Source organism: Caloenas nicobarica, chromosome 2 (assembly GCF_036013445.1).
Source record: "Caloenas nicobarica isolate bCalNic1 chromosome 2, bCalNic1.hap1, whole genome shotgun sequence".
NCBI classification, from domain to species: domain Eukaryota; kingdom Metazoa; phylum Chordata; class Aves; order Columbiformes; family Columbidae; genus Caloenas; species Caloenas nicobarica.
Genome location: NC_088246.1, coordinates 109,516,368 through 109,539,358, shown reverse-complemented (window position 1 = coordinate 109,539,358; position 22,991 = coordinate 109,516,368). Strand labels below are relative to the sequence as shown.

General features: G+C 37.7%; 1 protein-coding gene across 6 annotated transcripts in view; it reads left to right on the top strand.

Annotated features, from left to right (window-relative positions):
- Positions 1-22,991, top strand: part of CEP192 (centrosomal protein 192) — a 68,589-nt gene continuing 45,598 nt past the window's right edge. For 4 of the 6 annotated variants that reach the window (XM_065629191.1, XM_065629189.1, XM_065629187.1 and 1 more), the window contains exons 1-17: positions 64-200; positions 836-1,066; positions 1,904-2,026; positions 3,623-3,777; positions 5,310-5,356; positions 6,797-6,929; positions 9,542-9,696; positions 12,038-12,178; positions 12,434-12,773; positions 13,139-13,279; positions 13,667-13,731; positions 13,813-14,004; positions 14,964-15,087; positions 17,188-17,318; positions 18,240-19,281; positions 19,392-19,518; positions 20,941-21,112. In XM_065629191.1, coding sequence (XP_065485263.1) covers positions 900-1,066; positions 1,904-2,026; positions 3,623-3,777; positions 5,310-5,356; positions 6,797-6,929; positions 9,542-9,696; positions 12,038-12,178; positions 12,434-12,773; positions 13,139-13,279; positions 13,667-13,731; positions 13,813-14,004; positions 14,964-15,087; positions 17,188-17,318; positions 18,240-19,281; positions 19,392-19,518; positions 20,941-21,112 — 3,255 coding nt within the window. In that variant the 5' untranslated portion in view covers positions 64-200; positions 836-899. The other 2 variants (XM_065629188.1, XM_065629190.1) reach the window with 2 other exon arrangements.

Genomic DNA, 22,991 nt, shown 5'->3' with positions numbered 1-22,991 from the left:
TCTGGGGCGTGGGGGGGGGAGTGCTCTTGGTACCGTCGCTCGCCAGGTGAGTGGGCGGGGCCCGCCCGCCCTCTGGGGGGCGCTGCGCAGCCGAGTGGCCTGGGCGGGACGGGGCAAGGCAAGACAAGGCACGGCACGGCGGAGGGGGCGGCGGTTTGAAGTTTTGGCGGTTGGGCCGCGGCTCCTCCCGCTCCCCTCAGGCGAGTAGCGGCGGGACGGCACAGGGGGGTCGGGCCGCTCGGTCTTGGCCGCGGCAGCCCCCAGAGGGGGGGTGGGCCGATTTCCTCCCGTTTTGGGGGAAAGGGGTCGTTGGCTTCGAGCCGCTCCCCGTCCCGAGTGTCGGCGGCCGCCTCCCCCGGCGGGGCCATCGCGCCGCTCCCGGGCCGCGGCGGGTGAGGGGCGGGGGGGTGGTGCCTGCACCGAGTGCTGAGGGGAGGAGGGCCCGGGCCTTCCGCGGGGAGGTCGGTAGCGTTCGGCGCTCTGCTGCCGGGTGGCGGCCGCGTCACGCAGTCCGCAGCCCCCCAGGTGCTCGGCGCTGTGGAAATGGAGGGAGGCTGGCTGGGCGCAAGCGGCTCTGCTGGCTAAATATAGGCTGGCGCGGGCTGCGGTGCCGGTGCTCTTCACTTGCAGCGAGCGCTGCTCCTTTTAGAAAGTCTTAAGGATGTTATAAAACTCCGTGGCCCGCAAAAGGCTTGAGGGGAGAGGACTGGAAGTAATTTTTAAGCGTGTTTGTGTATAAGGCGGTGTGATTGCCAAATAATATTGATTAGTGATCTGTGAGTAATGTATTTTTGACAGCATTACTTTGGCTTGTATAACTTGTTCCTGCTTTCAGATGCTGCTGGACCAGGGCTGATCGTGTTGCCAAGCAGAGTGCTATTTTAAGCAGCTTGTGCAGGATGATGGAAGAATTCAGAAATATTGCTGATGAGACATTTCCAAGCTTCTTGGGCTATTCACTGAATAGCACTGCAAGTGTTATCGAAAATGTTACTATCTCCTCAAACCCTGGCTTACCTGTTGCAGCCTCAACTGTTGCCAGGAGTAGAACAGGTTGTGATGACAGGTGAGAGTATCAGTTAATAGCAATTAATATTTAAAAAAACAGTTGACTGGTTTGAAACATTTAACTTTGAAGAGAAAAAAATTCTTTTGACAGATTATTTGGTACATGATAAAACTGTTTACTAATCAGTAGCATGCTAATCAGCAAACTTAGGACTTATTGTGTTAGTGGTGAAGAATCTGCATTACATTCATAACTCATAAGGCACTTAACATTTGTTAAAATTACCCTTTAAAACAATAGCTTGGTTTTTATACTGATAACCATCAAGTTCCTTTCAGCTCAACTCTTCTGCTTAGTATACTCAAGTTTGAAGTCGTATAGAGAATAATTTCTTTTTTACATGTGTGGTCTCTTAATTCTATTAACTTTTCATGTAACTTCTCTGAATCTGGCACATTTTAGAAAGGTAGTGTGAGAACTAGTGTTATGGATACCAATTAAAATTTAACACAATTTATAATTATTTGTTCAGCAAGGAGTAGAGCAAAGATTAATTATTAGAAGCTTTTGCTCACTGCTGGCCTGTAACTTAACAAGAAGATCAGACTTTTGTACCCTGGCCCGGAAGTGTGTGTTCCAAATGGGACAGCCCTAGCCACTAAAAATGATAATGTGGTATTTCTCTAAAGAACTACAGAAGACTGGAAAGGATCATTCTGGGTACATACATATACCTTTAAATACAGATTGGCTAGAAAATGCTAAAATATTAAAATAATTTAACTTTTGGGAGATGAGTGGTCATCAATATGATTTTTTTTTCCAGTTCTTTGGAGAACAGGAGAGGTGTATATTTGAATGATTGTTGCGGTTTTTTCCTCCCCTCTTTCACAGGCTTTCTGATGTCCTTGCATCCTATTTAGAAGAGCAACCTTCACTTCCACCAGGATCTTCTCACAGTAGTCAGTCAGATCCTGGGCCTATGGGGAAATTTGCTCTCAGCTTTCGTGATGACATGTGAGTGAAATAGTTAAAATCTAATTCTGTCCTAAAACGCATATACCAGTATGTAGATTTATATGTACTGTCAGCTAATTCTGGAATAATTCAGAATTTAATTGCCCACCTTAGCAGTAGCTTCTACTGTTGGCCTTTTGATGGCAGTAGCTGGAGAGCTCAGGTCTGCGTTAGCCCGTTTGCTTACAGTGTTTGGCAGCCAAGGCAGCTTTTGCTACTGAAACAGCTAGTCTCTGTTTTCTGAGGAGGGACAGTGGCAGCTTTGTGGAAGCATCCAGTAAAATGTCACCACTTAGGCTGTACAGCCCTACATGCACAGCGTTCTGCTGTTTAATTGACTAATTTGGCTTCATGTACATGACAGGAATAAGCCTTTAGAGGTGCAGGTTTGGTTTTTTTTTTTTAAACTGTGGTGTTTTGTTTTGTTGTCACACTAATTAAAAATTTCCTAAGCTTGATTAATTAATTTACTTATTTGAATCCAGCTTGTATTTACTTAGTTTACATTGCATAATCTAGAATTAAGCTGATGTTTCTGGTTCATGTCATGTATTTGAATAGTAGTTTGCACTGATTTAAATCTGTTCCGAGTAAGTATGTAGTTTGCATACAGAAAGGAACATCAATTTCTATTAAATTTAGCTTCCTTGTAGCCTCAGTGATTGCTGTTTTATAAGAAATAACTAGTATTAGTGAAATAATTTAGAGAGCATTACTAAGTGTTGGAAGTGTTAGAGGCTATTTGATAAGTTTTTCTGACCAAAATCAAATTCGTTCCTACTGTTGCGATAGACACCACAATGTGCATTTTTCTCACTGGTAAAAATGCACAATAGGAAGTATGTCCTTATAAAAGCAAAGAATATAAGATTTAAGAGAGTCAGCTTCTCTCTTGTATTCAAATAAAAAAATTACAAAGCATGAAATAATTGCATTTTAAACTTTTATATATATAAATAAAACTGACATTTGAAATATTAAAGCAAAAGTATGGTCCAGTTCCCTCAATGCGGAAATGTTAACACCTTACATTATTAGCTTATCTGCCTGTGTGGAAATCTTATGAAATCAGAAATGAAAAATAATTTTCCCACAGAATTATAAAAGCTGTTATTTAATGGAGCTATATGGGATTTCAGTGATTCATGTTGTTTATGATGTAGTCCTTAATTTAATGTTACAAAAGGCATGCTGATATTGCGGACTTAGGAAAATCTTGTCCAGTGTTTGACTTGCTCTCAAATGGATCATGGAACTCACCTGGAATAGACCCTTTTCCCCTTATACTTTTCCCTCTTTTTTTGCAGAAATGAAAGAGAAAAGAACAAACTGAAAAATGTAGAGAGGCATGTGTTAAGTTAAATTTCACTATTAGTTCATACTTTGGGTTGTGAAACTGAAGCCCTTGTAATATTGAGATCTATTTTTTTACAAGTAACAGATCTGTAGAACCTATATTAATGGGAACAGCTGACTTCCTAGAGATGAAGGCATTAAAATTGGAAAATTTCTCACATCTTTATACAGAGAGATGTTGTATACTAATGTTTATATATCTCACTGAGTTATTTTACATTGAAATAATTCTCTTTCCAGGGAAGTTGCTACACAAGTTGAAGAACCTCAGTCAACTTCTACTAGTTTGAAAGAATCCAACTCAACAAACAGAGAGCCAAATCAGAATGTCATTGAGCATTCAAATCACAATCAAGATACCTTGCTTGAGGTATTGCCACTCGAACAATTGGAAGGTATTAACATTTGAGAAAGAATGTTTACTTAGTGTAATTAGCTTTTTATGCTATAGTTGTCTTCTCTTGACCCTTTCACTCTTTTATGGCATAGTGTAAATGGGTTTTGAAAAAGAATCTCTCAGATTTGAACAAACTGAAAACAGAGAAAGCTTGTGGCTGACATTGTGTTCTTAGATTTCTCCTCAAAGTACAAAACTAGACAGAAAGCTGGTGAGAATGTTGCTATAAAATACCATAATTAGAATGATAGTAGGAATCTGAATTAATTTCAGGAACTTTGCTTGTGGAGAAAGTGTATGTAAGTTGTTTTCCACCTCTTCTCTTTCAGTAAGTGTAAGTCTATGAGATTATGTTTTGATGAATGTCTCTTTTCTTGCTGTATTCCAGCCTGTAATAAGTGATTTTCAACTGCAGTTATAGAAGCTGGAAACCTACTTTTGTTGTGAGATGATGCATGAAAAAGTAGTTTGGAATACTTGCTGTGAAAACTATGCTTTTTTGATGTATGAATAGGGTAGTGGAAGCAAAATAATATTCTGTAACTTATTTTGAAAAGGTGGCTATTGACATTAAACTTGTTTGGGTTTTTTGCTACTGCTGGTCCTGTGATAAAATTCTACTTGCTCCTTAAAACTCAGTAAATATACTTAGTAAATATGTACTTCTAGTCATTACCCTTTTCTAAGCTCTGTCTGAATATTTGCATAGGTTGTCATGAGGAAAGTGTTAATAATTTAGTAGAGAACATACTCAATGAGAAAGTACTATGGTTTGTAATATAAATGGGTCCTTATAAAACACACTCCTAACAGTGAAGTGTTGACTTCAGTCACTTATTCTTGTAGACTTGAGGAAGTGGCAGTAACATAGCAACAAAAATCAAGATGCTTTGGAAAACTGAGACTGCCCAGTGTTTGGACTTGATGGTGCCTGATCATATTTAGTTAATTGGTTTTAACATTTTATTTATTCAAGGTTTAGGATTCTGTTCCAGAAACTGCCTTTTATTTCCATCTGTTATTTAAGAATGAGGAACCTTTTTTGCTAAAATCTGTATGCGTGTGTCTAAAATGTCCCACAACACAGATAACTTGCAATTGGATTATGGGTGGATGTAACAGCAACAAATGGAAGCTGCTTACAAGTGATCCAAAAAAAAAAGAATTGGCCCAATAGGTGAAATGGAACAGTGGAACAGAACATTTATTCCTACTTCTGCTAGTGCAACCTGTGACTCCTTTTTTGCACTGCCTTACAGCATCCCTTAAGGCAGTAATTGTCTTGTATAATTTTTACAGTTCTAGCCCTGATGAATCCCTGCCTTTTTAAGTACTCCCGGATACTTTCGATCATTGTTATAAGAACACGTAAACTTTGGTATTGTGATAAAGTATATGTTTCAGGATTATGTTTATGGTGTATGCCAAAACCTTCAAGAATTTGGTCTGCTATCTTACAGAATAGTTAGTATTTAGTAGTATAACAAGAGCATAATACAATACTGATTATGCTACTTTCTTTTGTTCCAGATTTGTCAACTGGCATATGTCTTCTTCCAGACAGTAAGAATAACAAGGTGAAACCTTTTGTACATATAGTGAAATTGAAAGTTTTCTGATATTAATCTTGTACTAGACTTAATTTTGTGAGAGGAGGAGGGAGGTAATTGAACCATGTTTGTCATGTGTCATGTATCCCTTAAGTTTGTAACAGTGCCAGCATGCTGACTGTATCTTGCCTCGCTTTGCCTCCTTTTTTGCAGATCACTTTGCATAATTAGTACCATGGGAGCATGACTCCACCTGATCTTTCTCAATTGTGACAGTTGTTGTTTACTCTTTCCCTCTGCTGTCTTGTAGTTCTTTATCCATGTAAGGACCTTACATTTTATTCCGATTGTAGTTTAGCATAGTGAAAAGCCTTTTGAGGAATTTCTTGGAATGCTTTTGGAAACTGAAGTAGACAATCTCCGCCTGATTTGACTTGCCTCTGTACTTGTTCATTCCTTTGAGGAATATTAGTGAAGATGTCTTCTTCCTGCTGCCTCTGTATTTTTTTTTCTTTGTGTCTATTGCAGACCTAGCACATAGCTGCAGGTATTGACAGACAGAGCTGTACTTCAGCTGTTTTTATCTACTGTGTCAGAGAAGCTGACAGTTACGGACACAGAGATACAAGGCAGACAGGAATGGGAGACCTTGTGTCCCTTAGAGAAAATATGCCTCAGGTTGCAGCCAGGTGCTGTCTGGTATGTGCTCCTTAGTGTGTCAGCTGGTATTTACTAAATTGGTTTAGTTTTCTTTTATTTTATTTTTCTGGGGGGCCACAGTGGTCAGTGGGTTGCAGTTGAATGCTCACAGGCTGTCGTTTGAAAACTATAATTCAAATTCATTTCTAATTCTTTACTTTATGAACTTCAACTTTTTTGCTGTCAAAGATGCTCTATTTATCACAAAGAATGTGAGACTAAATCCAAACCAGACATTACATTGTGCTGTTTTTAAAAATCAGTCAGGTATATAAATGATACAATATTTACAGTTAGCTCAATTCAGCTGAAATACTGCTTTATAAGTAATTTAGTGTGCTCATTTGAAGAAACTATCAAAAGAGGGTTGATCTGAGTATCTGATTTCTGAAGAAGCACTGTTGTAGCAGCATAGGAAACTATTGAGAACTTTCTTTGTACTTAGAAATCGGGATTGAAGCTTAATGAAGGGGGGGGCAATTTTTTTTCAAGTGTTAACTGTTTAATGCAATTGTTCAGTGTCTTGTTTTTGAGGTCTTCTAAGTTTGGTGTCCCTCAGATGCTTTTTCCATTTTTCAATCCCTGTATTTTATGTGTGTGTGCATTCTGGAAGCTAGCAGGCAAAGACCATTGAAAGTAGAATGTTTGCTGGGATAAGTATGAAAGAAAAGGGAGGGGGAAGTTAATCTCATTAACTTTTTTTTTTTTAGTTAACTGAATTTATACAATAAACTCCTAGAAACATTTCTGTCTGGGTTCTTTTTGCAGGTTGGTCCATCTGAACCTTCTGAAAAGCTGATGGAAGGTGAAATCTCAAGTGATCATCTTAGCAATAGCCTTTCAAGTTTTTTGGAAAACGAGAAGCTCTCATCTCTCACAAACTCAGAAGATGATTCCACTGGTAAGTGTGCTTATAATTCTAAGTGGTTGAGTCTAGAATTCTTACTCAATGTTATTACCTCAGACTCAAGAAGAAAGGTATTGTTTTATTGTAGTATTTAATACAGGATTATGCTTGGTCAAAAACTAGTATTAAGAATGTTAAAACTGTTCATTGGGAAACTGGCTGTTTTAAAATTGTAATAGGAATCAGTGGCTATGGAGTTTGCCAGAGAAGATCACAACTGGAAGTTTAATCTAAAAAATTAAACAACAGTCCTCAGTTACTGTGAATCGAAAATACAGGTAGAAATGTGGGCATTTGTTTATTAAAGTGGTAACCCTAGCTAGAATTTCAGTTTAGATTAATAGAGATAAACTTCTATGATGAAGAACATGTACATGCGGTTAGAATTTTACTTGAGTTTCAGTTCAGCTCTCTTTAGATGCCACACATGGAGGGTGGCACCCAAGTTGGAAGTCCACAGGGTGTTTCAAAAAGATGGACCCGATTTCAAAGCAGTATATATTTCAAATTGGGTCCATCGTTTTGAAACACCCTGTAGTTTACCCACACAGATAAAATTAAGAGCTTGAGTTCTGTGTAACTAGACAAGAGTTTTGGAACTGCTGTGTCCTTCCAGTGGCTGCTGCTAAAGGACAAACATGCTGTTCTTTATTGATGCAGTTGACTTTGCATGTAATGTGAAGGCCAATACAGGGTATGTCCTCAGATGCACAAAGAATGAGGAAGGCAGAGTCATAAATACGTTTACTGCTGTCTTGAGATCAAGCAGCCCTGCATTCAAGTAGGGTCACTGGGTTTCTCCCTTGACATCTACAGATGTCATGATTGTTTTTTAAAGTCTTCTTGTTCTTTCTTGTTGCATAAGTTCACTTGTGTGTTAAGTGCGTAAAAATGAAGTTCATAATTTGCTGAGAAAAATACTGTTGTTTTTCCACCCAAGGGGATGGAATTACTTCTAACTGCCCTCCTAATGAGTTGGTAGTCATTGGCTGGAAATACTTGCCTATGCAGGGTTCCAGTACTGGTGAAGCTACCTGCTCTTTTTATTTTCCTGGTCAGTGTGCAATGCACTAATTTTCATCATGCAAGTCTGTATTCAGTGTCAATTCAGCAGCTGAATATTTCTAAAAATAAGGAGAAAGTCTCTGGTATCTGAGGTAAAATACATAAATCTACTTTCTCATTATTTGGAAGAGAGCGGATTATTATTTCAGTTTCACAAAAAGAGAAATCAAGACATGGGTAAATGACATCACATTACCTGCAATTCAAACTCAAATTAGGATTTGTCTACAATTTGAGTAACTAACTAATCCTTCTATTATTTTTAAAGCATTCTGTGGAGGTTTGTTCTGAGAATAGGTATTAGTCTTCTTTCAAAAACGAAGGATCTTAGCCTGCTCCAGTCCATCCACCTTCTCCAGTATCATGTGTGGAAACAGCTGTGATTCAGATTTTTCATTTATTTACTCTCAGATATAACAGATCCTGATTGTTTTGCTGTAATATCAGAGTTGCTGAGCATCCATAGCTTCCAATTCAACTAAATCTCACTGTGTTGAAAGAGTGTACTTCTGTAAATCAAGCTCTCAGTACAGGCCACTGGCAAAACAGGGAATGCAAAAATAATGATGACCTACCTGTGTGTGTATCTATATGTACTTTTTTCCTGTACATTCTTGGCACTGTGTAGACCTCTTTGGCAGAAGAAGATTCTCCAGAAGTATCTTTTTGGGGTGAAGAATTGACGTATACTCTGAAGGCAAAATTGATGGAGAATTCCTAACCATCACCAGCAACCTGAAAATGAACATTTCTTTAATTATGGGGAAAACAAAATATAGTTGTGAGTTTATAAATGCAAGGCCTGTTTGAGTAGTTTTTTGGGGGTTTTTGCTTGTTTGTTTGTTTTTTCAGAAGGAAAAAACAATTGGGATACTGTTTCCTGGAAATGAAAGAATAAAAAGTAGAGATGTCCAACTTCTTGGATATATTTCACCATGGTTTTAGTAGTCCATTTAACCATGCCCTAAAAAGCTGACTAATATTTGGAGCTTCAAAAACAAACAAAAGCCCTGGAAACTTTTCTCTCTCCCCAGCCCCCCCAAGTTAAAAACCAGCCCCAAAACAAGAAAAAAATGCATCTTGGTAAAATTCTCACTTGGCAAATAGGAATTAGTAGTGTTCTTAGTAATAACACTTAATATTTTTTGCCATTGAAATACAGAACTATGCTTCAATGACTTTCTGTGAAGTTTGAAAAATGTTACATATATTTTGATTTACAAAAATATATATGATTTGCTTGTTGTAATGTGGTAATGTATAGATCATGTGAAGGCAAATGACTCACTTGATAACCTGGGAGTTAAAATGCTGGCTTATGGTCATTGTGTTTTGCTATGTATGACCAGTCATGGAGTAAGACAATTACCTGTTTCTGTGACCCGGTTACTATAAGGGAGAAACAGGATAATTCTGCTCTGACTGTGTGAGTGTGTTGTGAGACTCAATGTATTGAAAATTGTGGAGTTGCTTTGAGAGTATGTCAGGTGATATAAAATGTCTGTGAAAGATGAATAGGATATTTTCTTCTCTTTCAATAGATGATGATATTGATGATGAAGTGTTCTTTGATCACCAACTAGAAGCCTATTTCAAGCACCTGATACAACCAGAAATGGCAAGAGAAGACACCAACATACAGAAACTCTCAGAATGCTGTACAGCGCTGAAACTTTCTGAAAATGGCATACCTCAAGTAGGTTTAAAGTCAAGTTCAAAGCTCAGCATGCCAAATGGCCCTAAAACATGTTAGTGTCATGGAGGGTTGTCTGCCAGGGTGAACTGGGTTTTATTTCTTTCCTGACAGACTCAAATACTGTCCAAGAGGTAGCCTGTACAGCAGAGGATTCTTTTTAAATTTAAAGATAGCAAATACAGTTCTAAACTAGAAACAAAGCTTCTGAATTCTTCTGTTCCCTCTGCAGGGTTTTCCCTGGGGAAAAAAAAAAATAAAACAAAAAAAGGAAAGAAGCTATGTAGCTATTTTTATATTTATTTTCCTCCTCCTTGTAGTACAGAGCTAGCAGCTGATTCATCTGCTTGTTACAGAAAGTCTTGCTGCATATGAGATAAGGTGGAATTAGGGAAGCAGCTGGCTGTCCCAAACGGCATTGGTCTGGAAGGACTGCAGCAAAGCTGAAGGGTTTGCTATTATGGTGTCTCTTTTATTCAAGCATCCATTCAGGTTTCCCACCCCTGTCTAACCCTGCTCCTCGTGCTCCTCTTTGCCCTATGTATAGCCTTCCCTTTTCTCCTGATAAACAACTCTGCTAGAGAACCTTGTGCAGCTAATTCTGTTACTTGATCTTGCAAAGAGGGGGGGAAAAAACCCCAAACTTGTTAAGTCTGGATTTCTGTCCTGTCTCTGGGATGATGGAGACTTGTCCCGAGAGAAATCCTGTAATTAATATAGCATCAGTAGTATTTCCTGAAGATGGACTTTACAAAAGCAAAAATTAATTTTAGAGTTCTGGATTGTTTATGCTGGTCCGAACTTACTGTACCTCTGAGGCATTCTCTTGAATGGTTTAAGGTATGAATGTTTCTTATACACATTGCTTCCCCTCTCAGCTTCCTAGTGGTAGTTTTTAGTGTCAGAGATGGTAAAATGTTTGTAGGTAAGTCCTTTGCTTCCTCTCAAGTCCACTAAGGGAAATTATATAATTGATAACTAAGTGGAAGCCTCTACTGATATTAATTACTGATATTAATACATTGTCTTGTGATGGCATCATTTTAATTTTGATTACTAGCTTCTGAATGCAAAGAATTTTTTGACAAAAGATAGATGTCCGTAAAAAAGCTAATATCCATAAAATGCCAGCAAGCTGGTCAGCTGAACTGAAGCCAAGGCCATCTTTTCATCTCACTTGTGACTTGCTTGTGATGTGCAGGAGATGGTCTTATTTTCTGTGTAGGAATTGCTTAATTTTAATCTGATTCTGTGGCAAAGCTACTAATAGTAGTTTAACTTGTTGCTCTTCTTAGTTAGAGTTACAGTTTTAACTGTAGCTGATTCTGGTTTATTTTTTTGTTTCTATAACTGGAAAAGTAACATGTTGGCAGTTCTTTTATATCATACAACTAACTTACAAAATTTTTTTAATCACTGGTTTATTGTCTTGGATAGCAATGTACAAGGTTTTATTAAGTGTATGTAGCATCACAGAGACTCTTTCTTTCCAGCAGAGTAAGTAAGTCTCTTAAATAACTGCTCAGTGTGTGAAAGGTAAGTGCAGAGCAGCAAGCGGCTGGCTTGTGGTTTGCCTTTGAGCAGCATTTAGCTCCATTACAAACAGATTGCGAGGGATTAAGTGCCTTTCCATTTTCTTGGCTTTGCAGCAATGGATGCAATTCTGGCATGCCTGACCAGAATGGGAAAGTGTGATTGATTTAAACAGTTAAATGAACTGTAGCTTCCGAAATTTCAGAAACTTCTCAACTGACATCGGGGTTTCCAAGCTGTGGGAAGTGATATTTTAACCCTGTAAAAGTAGTCTGCATAGGCTGCCAGTTGCTGATTTATAGCTGTATGTGAAGAAAGGGATAGGTGGTTGTTTGAAGAGCGAGAATCACACAGTTCTGCTCTCTGACCTCAGGTCTTCTCTGTTTATGTAAGATGTTCCTGCTTTACTGCCATTGTAGACAGGCAGTGGGGTAGGTACAACAGGTGCTGAGTTGGATTTGGAGTCCTCATCCAGCAGTGGGTCAGCCAGAAGGGGAAGAGGAGTAGTACGGTGCCCTTGTTAAAGGGAATGAAAGGATGTAGTAGGAATAAGAAGAGATCCTGCGTCATCTTGCTGTATGTGTGCCCTTGGAGGCAGATGCATAGGTTGGCATAGCCAGGAACTATTGTCCTTGGTGGTGGTGCTGTTACAGCAGATAGGGATGCCCCTGGCAGTGGCACCTGAGTGAACAAAGTATGATAATCTCTTTGCTAGAGAATCTCCTAACGCTGTGAAAACAACTGTAGTGTTACTTTTTTTTCCTCTGTTATACCTGTTTGAGTGTAACTGAAATCTTATTCATTTTAAAAGGAGAACTTTCAGGTTCCCAGCACTTACCAGGCTGTGACAGGAGCAGACTCTGGAAATGCTACTGATGAAGATTCACAAAATCAAGGAATAACTGGATGTCCTGTGCAAAGAGAAACGCTGCCCAGAGCAGCACGGCAACTGGTATGAAATTGTCATTTAAATTTCTGTTTATCATATAGAGTAAGACTGTAGTAGAAGATGGCAGTGCATTTGAAAGCTTGTTAGAGGTTGAACTAATAACCCAAATTTCCTTTACAAAAAATTCATAACACCATTTTGGTTGTAGATACAATTTTCAAACATAGTTAACTTGGACAAGTTAGTACCTAGAACTGTTATCACAAACAGTTAAAAACTGCACTTCTGATGCTTTTTAAATGATTATTGTTTTCTAAGAATTCCATGACTATTGGGGATGTGCTTGACTCCTGCACTGCTTCTGAGTTGCGATTAGATTCACTGTATCTTCAGTGCACGGACAGCCATAAAGCTGATGTCTCTGGTGTCTCTCCAAAGCAAGAAACACAGTCCTCTGAACGTCAGTCTGCTGCTTCTGGTGCAGAAGGACTACACACAGCAAAAGGATTTTTGGGGCCCTACACCACTCCTAAAGTTCTTCCCAGTGCAAATGCACCTCAGACAGATGCAACTGAAAGTGAAGTTGGTCTTACTGATACTTACCTGTCTCCAACTGCAGACAGCTGTGAGAACATAAGTTTAGCTACAACAGACAAAGGTAGGTTGCTTTAGATATAACCCATTTATACAATTGTGACCAGAATCCATCGCACGGAAAAAGAAATAAAATTATAAGCTATGCATTTTTCTTTAGTTGTACAAACTGATAATAAAAACATATGTAGCGTGAATAAATTTTAATTTGTTTTTTCTTTTAAAAAATACTGACTGATGTGTATTGCGCTTGACTGTTGTTTATTTGATGATGAAACTAGGTTAAACTTGCAGTTGCAGCAACTTGAGCTACATTTTTTTAATTTATTGTTTACTTCTGGCAAGTGAACTCTTTAATGTAAACTTAAGAGACTTCGCCATATTTCTTTTTATTTTAATCAACAATGTAGCATTTGATGTATCTTTCAGGTGATTTACCACACAGCATTGTCTATCAAAATGAAGAGGGCAAATGGGTGACTGATCTTGCATATTATACTTCATTTGATGAAGAACAAGATTTAAATCTGTCTGAAGATGATAAAATAAATGATGAGTTCATTACTGGAGGTGTGTGTTCTGTTTCCTTTTTAGTTAGCTGTTATCTGTAATAGTGTTAAGTTAAACTTTCTTCCTCTTTTTTTTTTTTTTCCCCAACAAACCAGTATTTGGTGTTGCAAAGCCTCCAGGCTTTAGATACTACAAATTATTTGTGAGCTGTTGTTGATAGTAGCCTATAATGATATTATCATTAGTTATAGTTGATAGCTTCTTTCTGTGTTTCCTACTCTTCCTATGAAGAGTCTTGTGTTTCAAAAAGCATTCCAAACTGTCTCAGATGTAGAATTAAATGTTGCAATATCTGTCCCTCAAAATTTAGTTTAATGATGCAAAATAGTAATTACAACACTTAATAACTTATGCCTTATTTTAATAAATTTTCTCTTTGGTTTTAAGATGAAGCAGCAGCTATGATTGCAAAAGACCAGGAAGAATTCGAGAAAGCACACAGACTTGTGCAGGTAACTAATTATCTCAGTGTAAACAGAATAGTTCTCTAATTTATTTGCAATTTACATCTTCTGAAATCTCTCTGTCTGCAGGTGGAAAAAGTAGACATTGCAAATGCATCTGAATTAGCAGATACTTCATGGAGATCTCCCAATAGCTGCATTCTGCTGAGAACATCTGATGTTGATAAAGATGCCAGTTATTTACGTTTGTCTTTGGGGGAGTTCTTTGGTCAGAGATCTGCAGCTCTTGGGTGTCTTGGTGGAGGCAGTGATGTGAAACGGGTATGTATCCTAATCTTAATATTAAGACAAGGAAAGGACAAGAACAACAACAGCTAGCACTACTTTTGGTTTTTTATATTGTAACATTTTTTATGAGAACTACTTTTCTAAGTTAACTTGCAAAGGAAATTCTCTGTGTGTGACAGGTCTGGATTGGCTTTTGTTTCCCACTGGGCATTTCTGATGTGAAGGGCTGGCTGGTGTTATCGATGAATCTTCATCTTCACCTTTTGGTCAGGAACTAATTATGTGTAGGATTAGAGAGAGAAAAGTACACCATATACAGGGTACACAGTGGAGGCCCAAGGAAACAATCCATACAGCAGTTGAATGAAAAGCTACTCAGACAGGGGTATTTGAACAGTGAGGGTATCTCCGAGTGGTGGTTGATTGTTGATGTGCTATCTAGGCAAATGCCCAACTTCAGTAAACCAGAGTTATCTAGGCTCTAACCGATGTACTTCTGTAATCTGCTTCTTGCATCTGATACCTGTCTCTTATCTGCTGTTGGAAGACAGCATTTTGTTTGTGTTGCAGACCAAAAAAAAAAAAAAGCAGGGAAGTGTGTAAAATGGGAGGAAGAAGTCAAATATGTTTACAAATATGTGTAATTTAGTCATGTCCTGGTGAATTGGTAGAGTTGGCATGTTCTGCCATGGTGCATTCAGAGGCTAAGAAGCAGATCATGCCTCCAGGCAGAGATGATGAGAACATATGTACTTTCTTTTGCCTAACTGGTATAAATAAGTTGTTAGTTTATTTTATGTGTAGATTGAATGTGTATGTATTTGGATTAGGTATTTGGAATGCTAGGAGGCATATGTTATTTCTCAGTGGTATGAGAGCCAAACACTGACTAGGGAGACACTGTGGCTGAAACCGCTTTATAAGCACACTGAACCTATTAATTAATGATTTGATTTACTTATGCTGTATTCTGGGATTTTTTTTTTTTATAGCCATCTTTTGGTTACTGTATTACATCTCCGAAGAAAAGGCAACCTGTTGCTTTGCTAAGGCAATCTGATTCATCAGGAGGTGACACCGGCCACGAGATTTCACGATTGTTTGAGATGTTTCCAGGTAATTAGAGAACAGAAGGGTCAGCCTTAAGCAGCGGTTATAACAGTAGTTAAGAATTACTTGTATTAATATATAGCTATTAAAGACTATTAAGAGTATTCTGTGATAGAAAGACTCTAGTTTTCATTCAACAAGTATTTATCTTTCTGTTAGTACCTCCCTTCCACCACCCTCCCCCCAGGAAAACACAGAACCTAAACACTTACAAGAAAGAAGGTTCCAATACCAAATATAACCCTAAATTGTCTTGGATATTTCAGCATTTTCAGATACTGGATAACTAGCAGAATGTCTTGTAATAATTAAAGTCTGTTCAGAGTTTTCCTGTTGAAAGAGCTATATAAATGCGTTGCCAAAAAAAAACCAACATCAACCGAACAAAAAAACCCACAGAAAATTGGTCTGTTTGCTCATATAAGTATAGAGAATAGGAAAACGAGGGAAAACAATTTGGGTTGTAGCTGAGCTGACTGTATCTGCATAAAACATGGTCTACATTTTTTCTGCCATCTTTAAAAAAAAAAAAAGTAACACTCGCATGGTATCTGTTTAACTTAAATAATTTAGGAGATTCCTCCAAAATTTTATATGTAAAGATCACAGCATGCATTTTGGTGTGTATATATATGCCTATCAACTTAATAAGGTTTGTTTAGGAAAGGATAAGTGCATTTTAAAGCATCTCTACTGATCTCGATAGGATTGTGGCAACATCAATCTTTGTGAACCTTATTGTACTGTAAGTGCAATGACTTAAATACTTTTTTACATTGGTGAAAAATATCCATCAGGCTTTTATGGAGCCTGCTTCCTTGGAACAGCTTTACAGCTGTAATTTTCCTCATAGTGAGACCTTGCAAATATTTGTAAAGGATCTCTGATAATTATTTTTTAAAAATCTAGTGTTGATGTACTTAAATTCACTATACAATAGTCTGAATTTTTGTCAAAAATACCAAGATTTCATTGAGTTCATGACCTCTGTTCAATGAAATTATAGTATAATTATTGCTTTGAATAATAGAAAAATAAGAAAATGTGCTTATTTTGACATGAGGATTGCTATAAATGCTAGTGAAGGAAGGTATTCGGGTCACTTTTTGGCCAAGATATTGATAGTTATTGCTATCTGATTTTCATTAGTACTGGCAATAATAACCTTTGTCAGCACTACCAGTATGCAATTCCTGCTTAAGGAGCAGGGGATGGAGAGGAAGCTGAGGGGTCAGCAGCCTAAGGAAGGTGTTACTTGAAATATAAAGGATGTCCAAGCCCCAAATATCTACTATAAGAACAGAAGTAAATTTAAAAACAAACAAACAAACAAAAACTACAACCAACCACGCACACAAGGCCCGCCCCCCCAAAACAAAAAAATCCAACCCACAACCAACCACACCACAGCACCCAACAATAAACAAAACAAAACAATACCTCCCCCCAACCAAACAAAGCCAAAAATGTTGTTTCATACTTGTTTTCTCACCTATCTTTAAAAACTGGTTTTAGTGTTCTAGAGAGTCCAGATATTTTCCTTCAAGCAAGAACCTATTTTGAAATGGTAGCCTCTAAATCTCATGAACAATACCTCCTAGTTTGGGTTTCATCTCCCACTCAAGAAGATTATTCATTGCTTTGATCATTTCAGAAACAAACTGCCCCTCCTAAACATAATCTGTCTAAGTCACCAGTTCCCTATTATCTGCCTCAGCCAAAGACTGTGTCCAGCATAAGAAAGTTGGCTTTATTCAGATTTAACTGTTCTTGTTTTCTACTGGAGTTTGGTCTATGTTCATATTACCTTACAAACACCATTGTATGAAAAGGTTTGTTTAGCTTATGCTGATAGGATAAGGTACCTGAAAATAAAATTTGAAGAGTGTGAGCATGGTATTCATAATACCAGCTAATTTTGTGGCTTGGATGTAAACTTTGAGTACTGTACAGGAAACAACTGATGCTTTCAGTATTTGGATTTGTGCCATTATAACAGCTCTGTTTTCTATGGAGCATTAAAGGAACATGTATATCCCAGGAATGCAGGTGTTTAGACAATTTACTTACTGTAAATTAATTCCCTGTCTTTTGCTTTGTTCTTAGGTGACTTAGAAGCACAAACAAAAGAACACGCGAATTCTACCAGCTGTGAAGGTGCATGGCATAGCATGGATACTGTAGGTGAAATACATAAAAGTGTGAATACAGAAGCTGCTACCAAAAGTAAAGCTAAGGTATTTGTTTTGTATTTTTCTAAGTTCAACTGTGAACTTGAGCAAAGTTCAAATAACTCAAATTATTATTGTTTCTTTGAATATGGCTGAATTTAGACTTTCATATCAACTCACTACTTTTTTATATTGATCATTTGAACCCTAGCAGGTGCCACTGTTTGTTAGGATAGTTTCATTAGAACGCCATGATCCTGTAGTGCAGGGGTGTCAAATTCATTTTCATCGGGGCCCACATCAGCCTCGTGGTTACCTTCAAAGAGCTGAATGTGATTTTTAGGACTGTGTAAATGTAACTGCTCATACATTTATACAGTCCTAAAATCACATTCGGCCCTTTTAGGCAACTGCGAGGCTGATGTGGCCCCCAGTGAAGATGAGTTTGAGGTCCCTGCTGTAGTGAGTCAGGTGTAACTTTCACAACCTTGTTTTCCTCTTTCTCCCTCCTTCACTTTAGGAGTTGCTTGGTTTGTCAGCCCATAGTTTTTCAGATTCCTATTGACATAATGTGATCAAGTTTCTGAATTTTGGCTGTGTCTTCCCCTTTTTAATGGGAAGACACTGTATTTGGTCATAGTCACTTCTTCTCTGCTGTTTTTTCCTGATGGGATTTTACTCCCAATTCTTGCAACTGAATTAAAACATTTTAGGATTTTAAAAGTTTTACAGGAACTAAGGCTTCCTAGTAGGCAATCTTTATTTAAGCTTTTAAAAAAAAAACTTTGTGGAGTAGACTTAAACTCAGTACAATGAGGATTATGCCTATTGAAGTGTTCCTTCTTGACAGGCAATTAAAAGTGTAACTAGAAATGTTAATGTATTTACCATATACCAAAATGCAAAATAATGAAACAAAACACAGAAAACAAAACAGTAAACAAAAATTTCTTGATTTGGTGCTTAAGTCATTTTGGTTTGTTGTAGGGTGGAATTCAGGAAGACAAGTTTGAAGACAACGTATCTAACAATTCTGACTCTGTCTTGAGTATCAGCACAATTGCATCTGCTATTGCTAATGCTTCCTCCAGTGCTGATCCTTCCCAGCTAGCTGCTATGATGATGGCACTCTCTAAAAAAAATAAAAGAACGTGTTTCCTTCCTGGAATTGTTAGAGAGACGGAACTCTCTGCTAATCAGGTCTTATCTGACATTGTGGAAAATAGAGAATTTGATATGGAAAAATACCTCAAAAAAACAGATGAGATCGGACATGAAAGTGAATATGAGAGCATTGTGAAACATGAAACATCTGTACAGAACTTTATGCCTGATACCTTTTTACTGGGCAAAGATAAAAATAAGGATACTCTTGCAGAAGACTTGATAAATAATCGTAGCAAGCAGCAAGAAATAGAGAAGCCATTTGTGGATTATTTTAATGAAAAAAACAACATTCAGAATTTCTCTAGTCCATCTGGTGTTCCCAGCCATGAAGATGTAACTGCAAATAGTGTTAAATATTCAGAAAAGTTATCTGGTTTAGTAAATAGTGAGCATTTACAATCAGTGAATGCTGCTCTTAGATCGGATACGCTTGATACCCAGACCTCACCTACTGGAAATGAAGCACAGATGTGTGGAATTCATTTAGCAGCAAAAGTGGAAGTGGCACGGAGAAGTCCGCTTGCTTACCAGACCGATGATCACACTGGTAGATCTTGCATCAGGGAAGACGCAGGAACAGCAGATGAAGCAACAAATGCTGTTCCTGAGCCAGGTAATGATTTGGTGGAGAGAAGTACAGGAAATACTTTGTCACTCAGCAACTTAAAACCCACCAAGCAATCTAGTCAGGATGTCTCAGTAAGTCCTACCAAAGCAAAGCCTAAGCAGAAATTGAACAATGATGAAAAGAAGGAAAATGCAAAAACAGAGAAAAGAAACAAAGATGTCAGTAGTGATTGTGGTGGGAATGTGAAACATGTTACTTTTGAGAAGCTCTCTCCAGCCTCCCAGAATAGTACTGGTAAGTTATCCTATATAAATGTAACCGGTTGCTGAAAAGCCTTTTCTTGACAGTAGACTTGTTCCCTGTGCTTAAATTAATACTATTGTTAAATTCTGTTTATTTACCAGAGCGTAAACGCATTCTACCTGAATGTGACTTGCAGCCTCTAGAGGATGATCAGTGTAGCTTCAGACCTTCAACTTCACCACTAATTCACTCTTCTCCTAGTGAGGCTTCTGGAACAGCATTTTCAGGGTAAATGTCTTGGTGCAGGTTGTAAGAATTATTAATGCTTCATGAGGTTTTTTGAGGGATCAAATTTTAGTTTGATTGTTGTCCTTGATCTCTGTTTATAGAAGGTATTTATTAAGCTAAGACTTCATTCTTGGACTAAGCTTTCTGTTTTGCTTTTATTATGTATATGGGCGGGCAGTCTAAGGAATTGTTAACTTTATTTTCCTCACTGCTCTGATGAGACAGAGATGCTGGATGGGAACATTGTTGCTGTTTCTGCTCAGGATTATCCAGTAATGCAAGAGTACAAAATAGCTAGTCAGATATGTCAGATAACTAAAACTTTGTGTTGATGGAGCTATAAATGCTGTATTTATTTATTGTTATTCTAGTGTAACTCATGCTACTTGATTGGGGGTTATGGTGTTAATTATGTGATAACAAAGCTTGACATTGTATAGGCCAATAAAAATGTGTTTTTTAAACTTGCAAGTATTTAACTCAGTTCTGTGCTTCACACCACTGCTTGTTGTGAGAGGGGATCGGTAAAAATATTTGTATTGCTTTTGACCATATCGTATTTTGAAATTGCTACTTGTGTCTAAGATTTAAGGCTTTTTTAACAACTGAAATGGCATTTTTATTTAAATGAGGTCCCATGACAATAAGTGTTATATAAACTATAAGATTACAACTAAGTTGATTTTGTAGTGTCAAACAAACACACATGACCAGTAGCCAGTGGTTATGTACATTTTCATAAAAAGAGGAGGCAACTGATTCCTTTGCCTTAAAATTTAAGTTCACTGTTTGATATTTGACTATAGTTAGCGTGTTGTACATGATATTAGAATTACAGGCTGTCTGGCATTTGTATGAGGTTAAAATGAGCAGAAGTATATGTATTTTTATAAGCATGTTATATAGACATTAGGATTTCCAGTTAAAATTGTCAGTGACTTTAATTGGTTTCATGTTATTTCTTCTTGTTTGACAAAGTGGTGAAAGATACTGTGTTTTCAGGCGTGAGAAATGAAGAGAATCTCTGCAGTGAATAGGAAATAATAATGTGTGGTGCCTGAGATATCAAATGATTTCTTTTGACGTTATTCTGTCTAGTTAGATATAAGTATATTGGTTCACCTTTTTTCTTTTAATCAGTTGTTGTTTCTGTGACCTTAATGTCTGAGTTCAGTCGTGGAACTCTGATGCTTTGCCTTATGGATTTATATCCAATGAAAATGCCTTTTATGTACATGAAAACCAGAACTTGTAAAGGTTGATTGAGACCTGATTTCTCGTTTCTGCTGACTGTACTAAACAGAATGGCTCAGTAAGTTGACTTTTAGAATAGTATACCTAATGCGTAGCGTTGATTTTTTTTCTTGGGGACAGCATTAGAAATATATTCTAGTACTGACATACTTTGAGTCTGTTTTTCAGGTCTGAAGCTGAGTTTACTTGCACATCACATTATCAGGAATCTTCTTGCAAAGAGAGTCTACTACCCCACTCAGTTTACTCAAGTCCTAGCATGAGCAGATTAACATATGTCTCTGCATCTGACAGTACGTTTAAGAACACAGCTGAAATACGTGATCCAGACACATACTGGGTAAGCAAATTTTGAACTGTAAATATGTATTAATTCCCTTTCTTTAAAACAAACAAACAAAACAACACCTCCCTATAACCCCTAAAAAGAATCCTTAAATGGTCAAAATAATCCTAAATTAGAAAAGCCATAAGGGTTTCAGAACAGTTTAGGACATGTTGTGCATAGGGAAAAGGTATTTGGCTTCTACCCCATTCCTGACTTTCAGAAATTTCAGTTCTGAAATAGATCATGTTAAATGCACGAACTATAATCAACATAAACATAGTAAAACATTCAAAGAGCTACTGACTTTTGAAAAAAGCTAGAGTAAATGTGTTTTTCCCCTTTCGTTTTTTCCTCAATTCCTTTTTAAGTCATTCTGTTCTTGGAATGCAGTGCAGTGTTCCAGTAGTAGTTCGCAGGATCTGTATCTGATTTAATCACCCCTGAGACTCCCTTTCTGCACAGCTTCAGTTGTTAGGAGAATATTTTTTCACCACCTGGAGAAATTTTTATAAATGTCTTTTAGCTAAACTTCTTTTTTTCAGGACTGAGGCTATCATTTTCTACCTCTGAAAGTCATTCTGACTCTTCTTATGGCTTTAGCAAAGAGTGTACTCTGAGAGTGAAACTTTTGTCCAGACTTGCAGTCTTATACTGATTAAGATAATCGGCATTCTTATATCTAAATCCATGGGTTCTTTGGAATCTAAAATCTTTATGCTTCCTCCAAAGTGTGCGGAAATGTGGATGGAACTTTAAAAACCAAAGCTGAAAAACCTCTCTGACTGCATCCATGTCTGTGTAAATCTGAGCAGTTGCATTTATTTTGTAGTATCTTTATCAGTTGTGGATTTCTCTAACACGGGAAATAGCAGTGCTATCTACTATGCACCTTTTTTTTTTTTCATTTACAGAGGATGAGGCTTTTCAGGACTGGTAGCTAGTGAAAGCTTAGTGAAGCCTTCTCTTCCTCCACCAGCAGCAATGTTCTTTCATGCTGAAAGCATCAAGAAGAAGGAAGCGTGTATTCTGGCCTATAGCCCATTTTGTTCTGCGTCTAGTTGCTCAAGTTACACAGGGAATATATGTTCTCTTACATCTTGATGTTTCCAGTGGGAATCGCAGTCCCATAGGAAGGAACCCAAGGGCAAATTTAAATGGGTATTTGTTTGCTGTCTGTGCTGGCATAGCATTGCCTCTTGGGTCTGTTTCACATTTGAAATGCATGTAGTTATAGATTCCTGTCATCTCATGGCAATGGGTGGCTCTTGATGCTTTGGTGTAACTGGCTGCATACTAATTTGTTCCCCTGTCTTGAAGAGATGTTGCTGTTTGGTCAGCAAGGAGATCCTCAAGTACTTTCCTAAAGTCTTACATTAGTATTATGAGTACATTTATAAGTCACACGTATCATGCTGCAGTCGTAATTTATTCCTTTGGGTTAGTAATCTTTTATGTTGAGAGATACCAAGAGATCTTAGTCTTATTTGTACTTGTTAAGAGCCACTTTCTTGTCCCTTGCCTAAAGCTTCTTACAGAAAACAAGAATGGTTGTATTGGTGTTATCTTCACATCTGAATACCCAGTATGGCACAATCTCTTTAACCAGTAGTGCCCTCTCCCTTTAATGCTAGGGTCAGGTTGCCTTTTTTTTTTTTTTTTCTTGTGTGGCTGATTTGACCTGGTGAACCACATTACCACAGGCAGCTGCCCTGAATGCCCTTTTTAAAGATTGCAACTTGCAGCTTACCTTTCTACAACATTGTGAACAGCTGCTTTCCCTTTCACATGCCTTTCCCTGCCTCCCAAGTTCTATTTACTTAAGCTGAACAATTGCTTTATGCTGTAGATACTCATTATCGTTTTGTGTATCTCTCTTCTTTCTGTGTAGGAG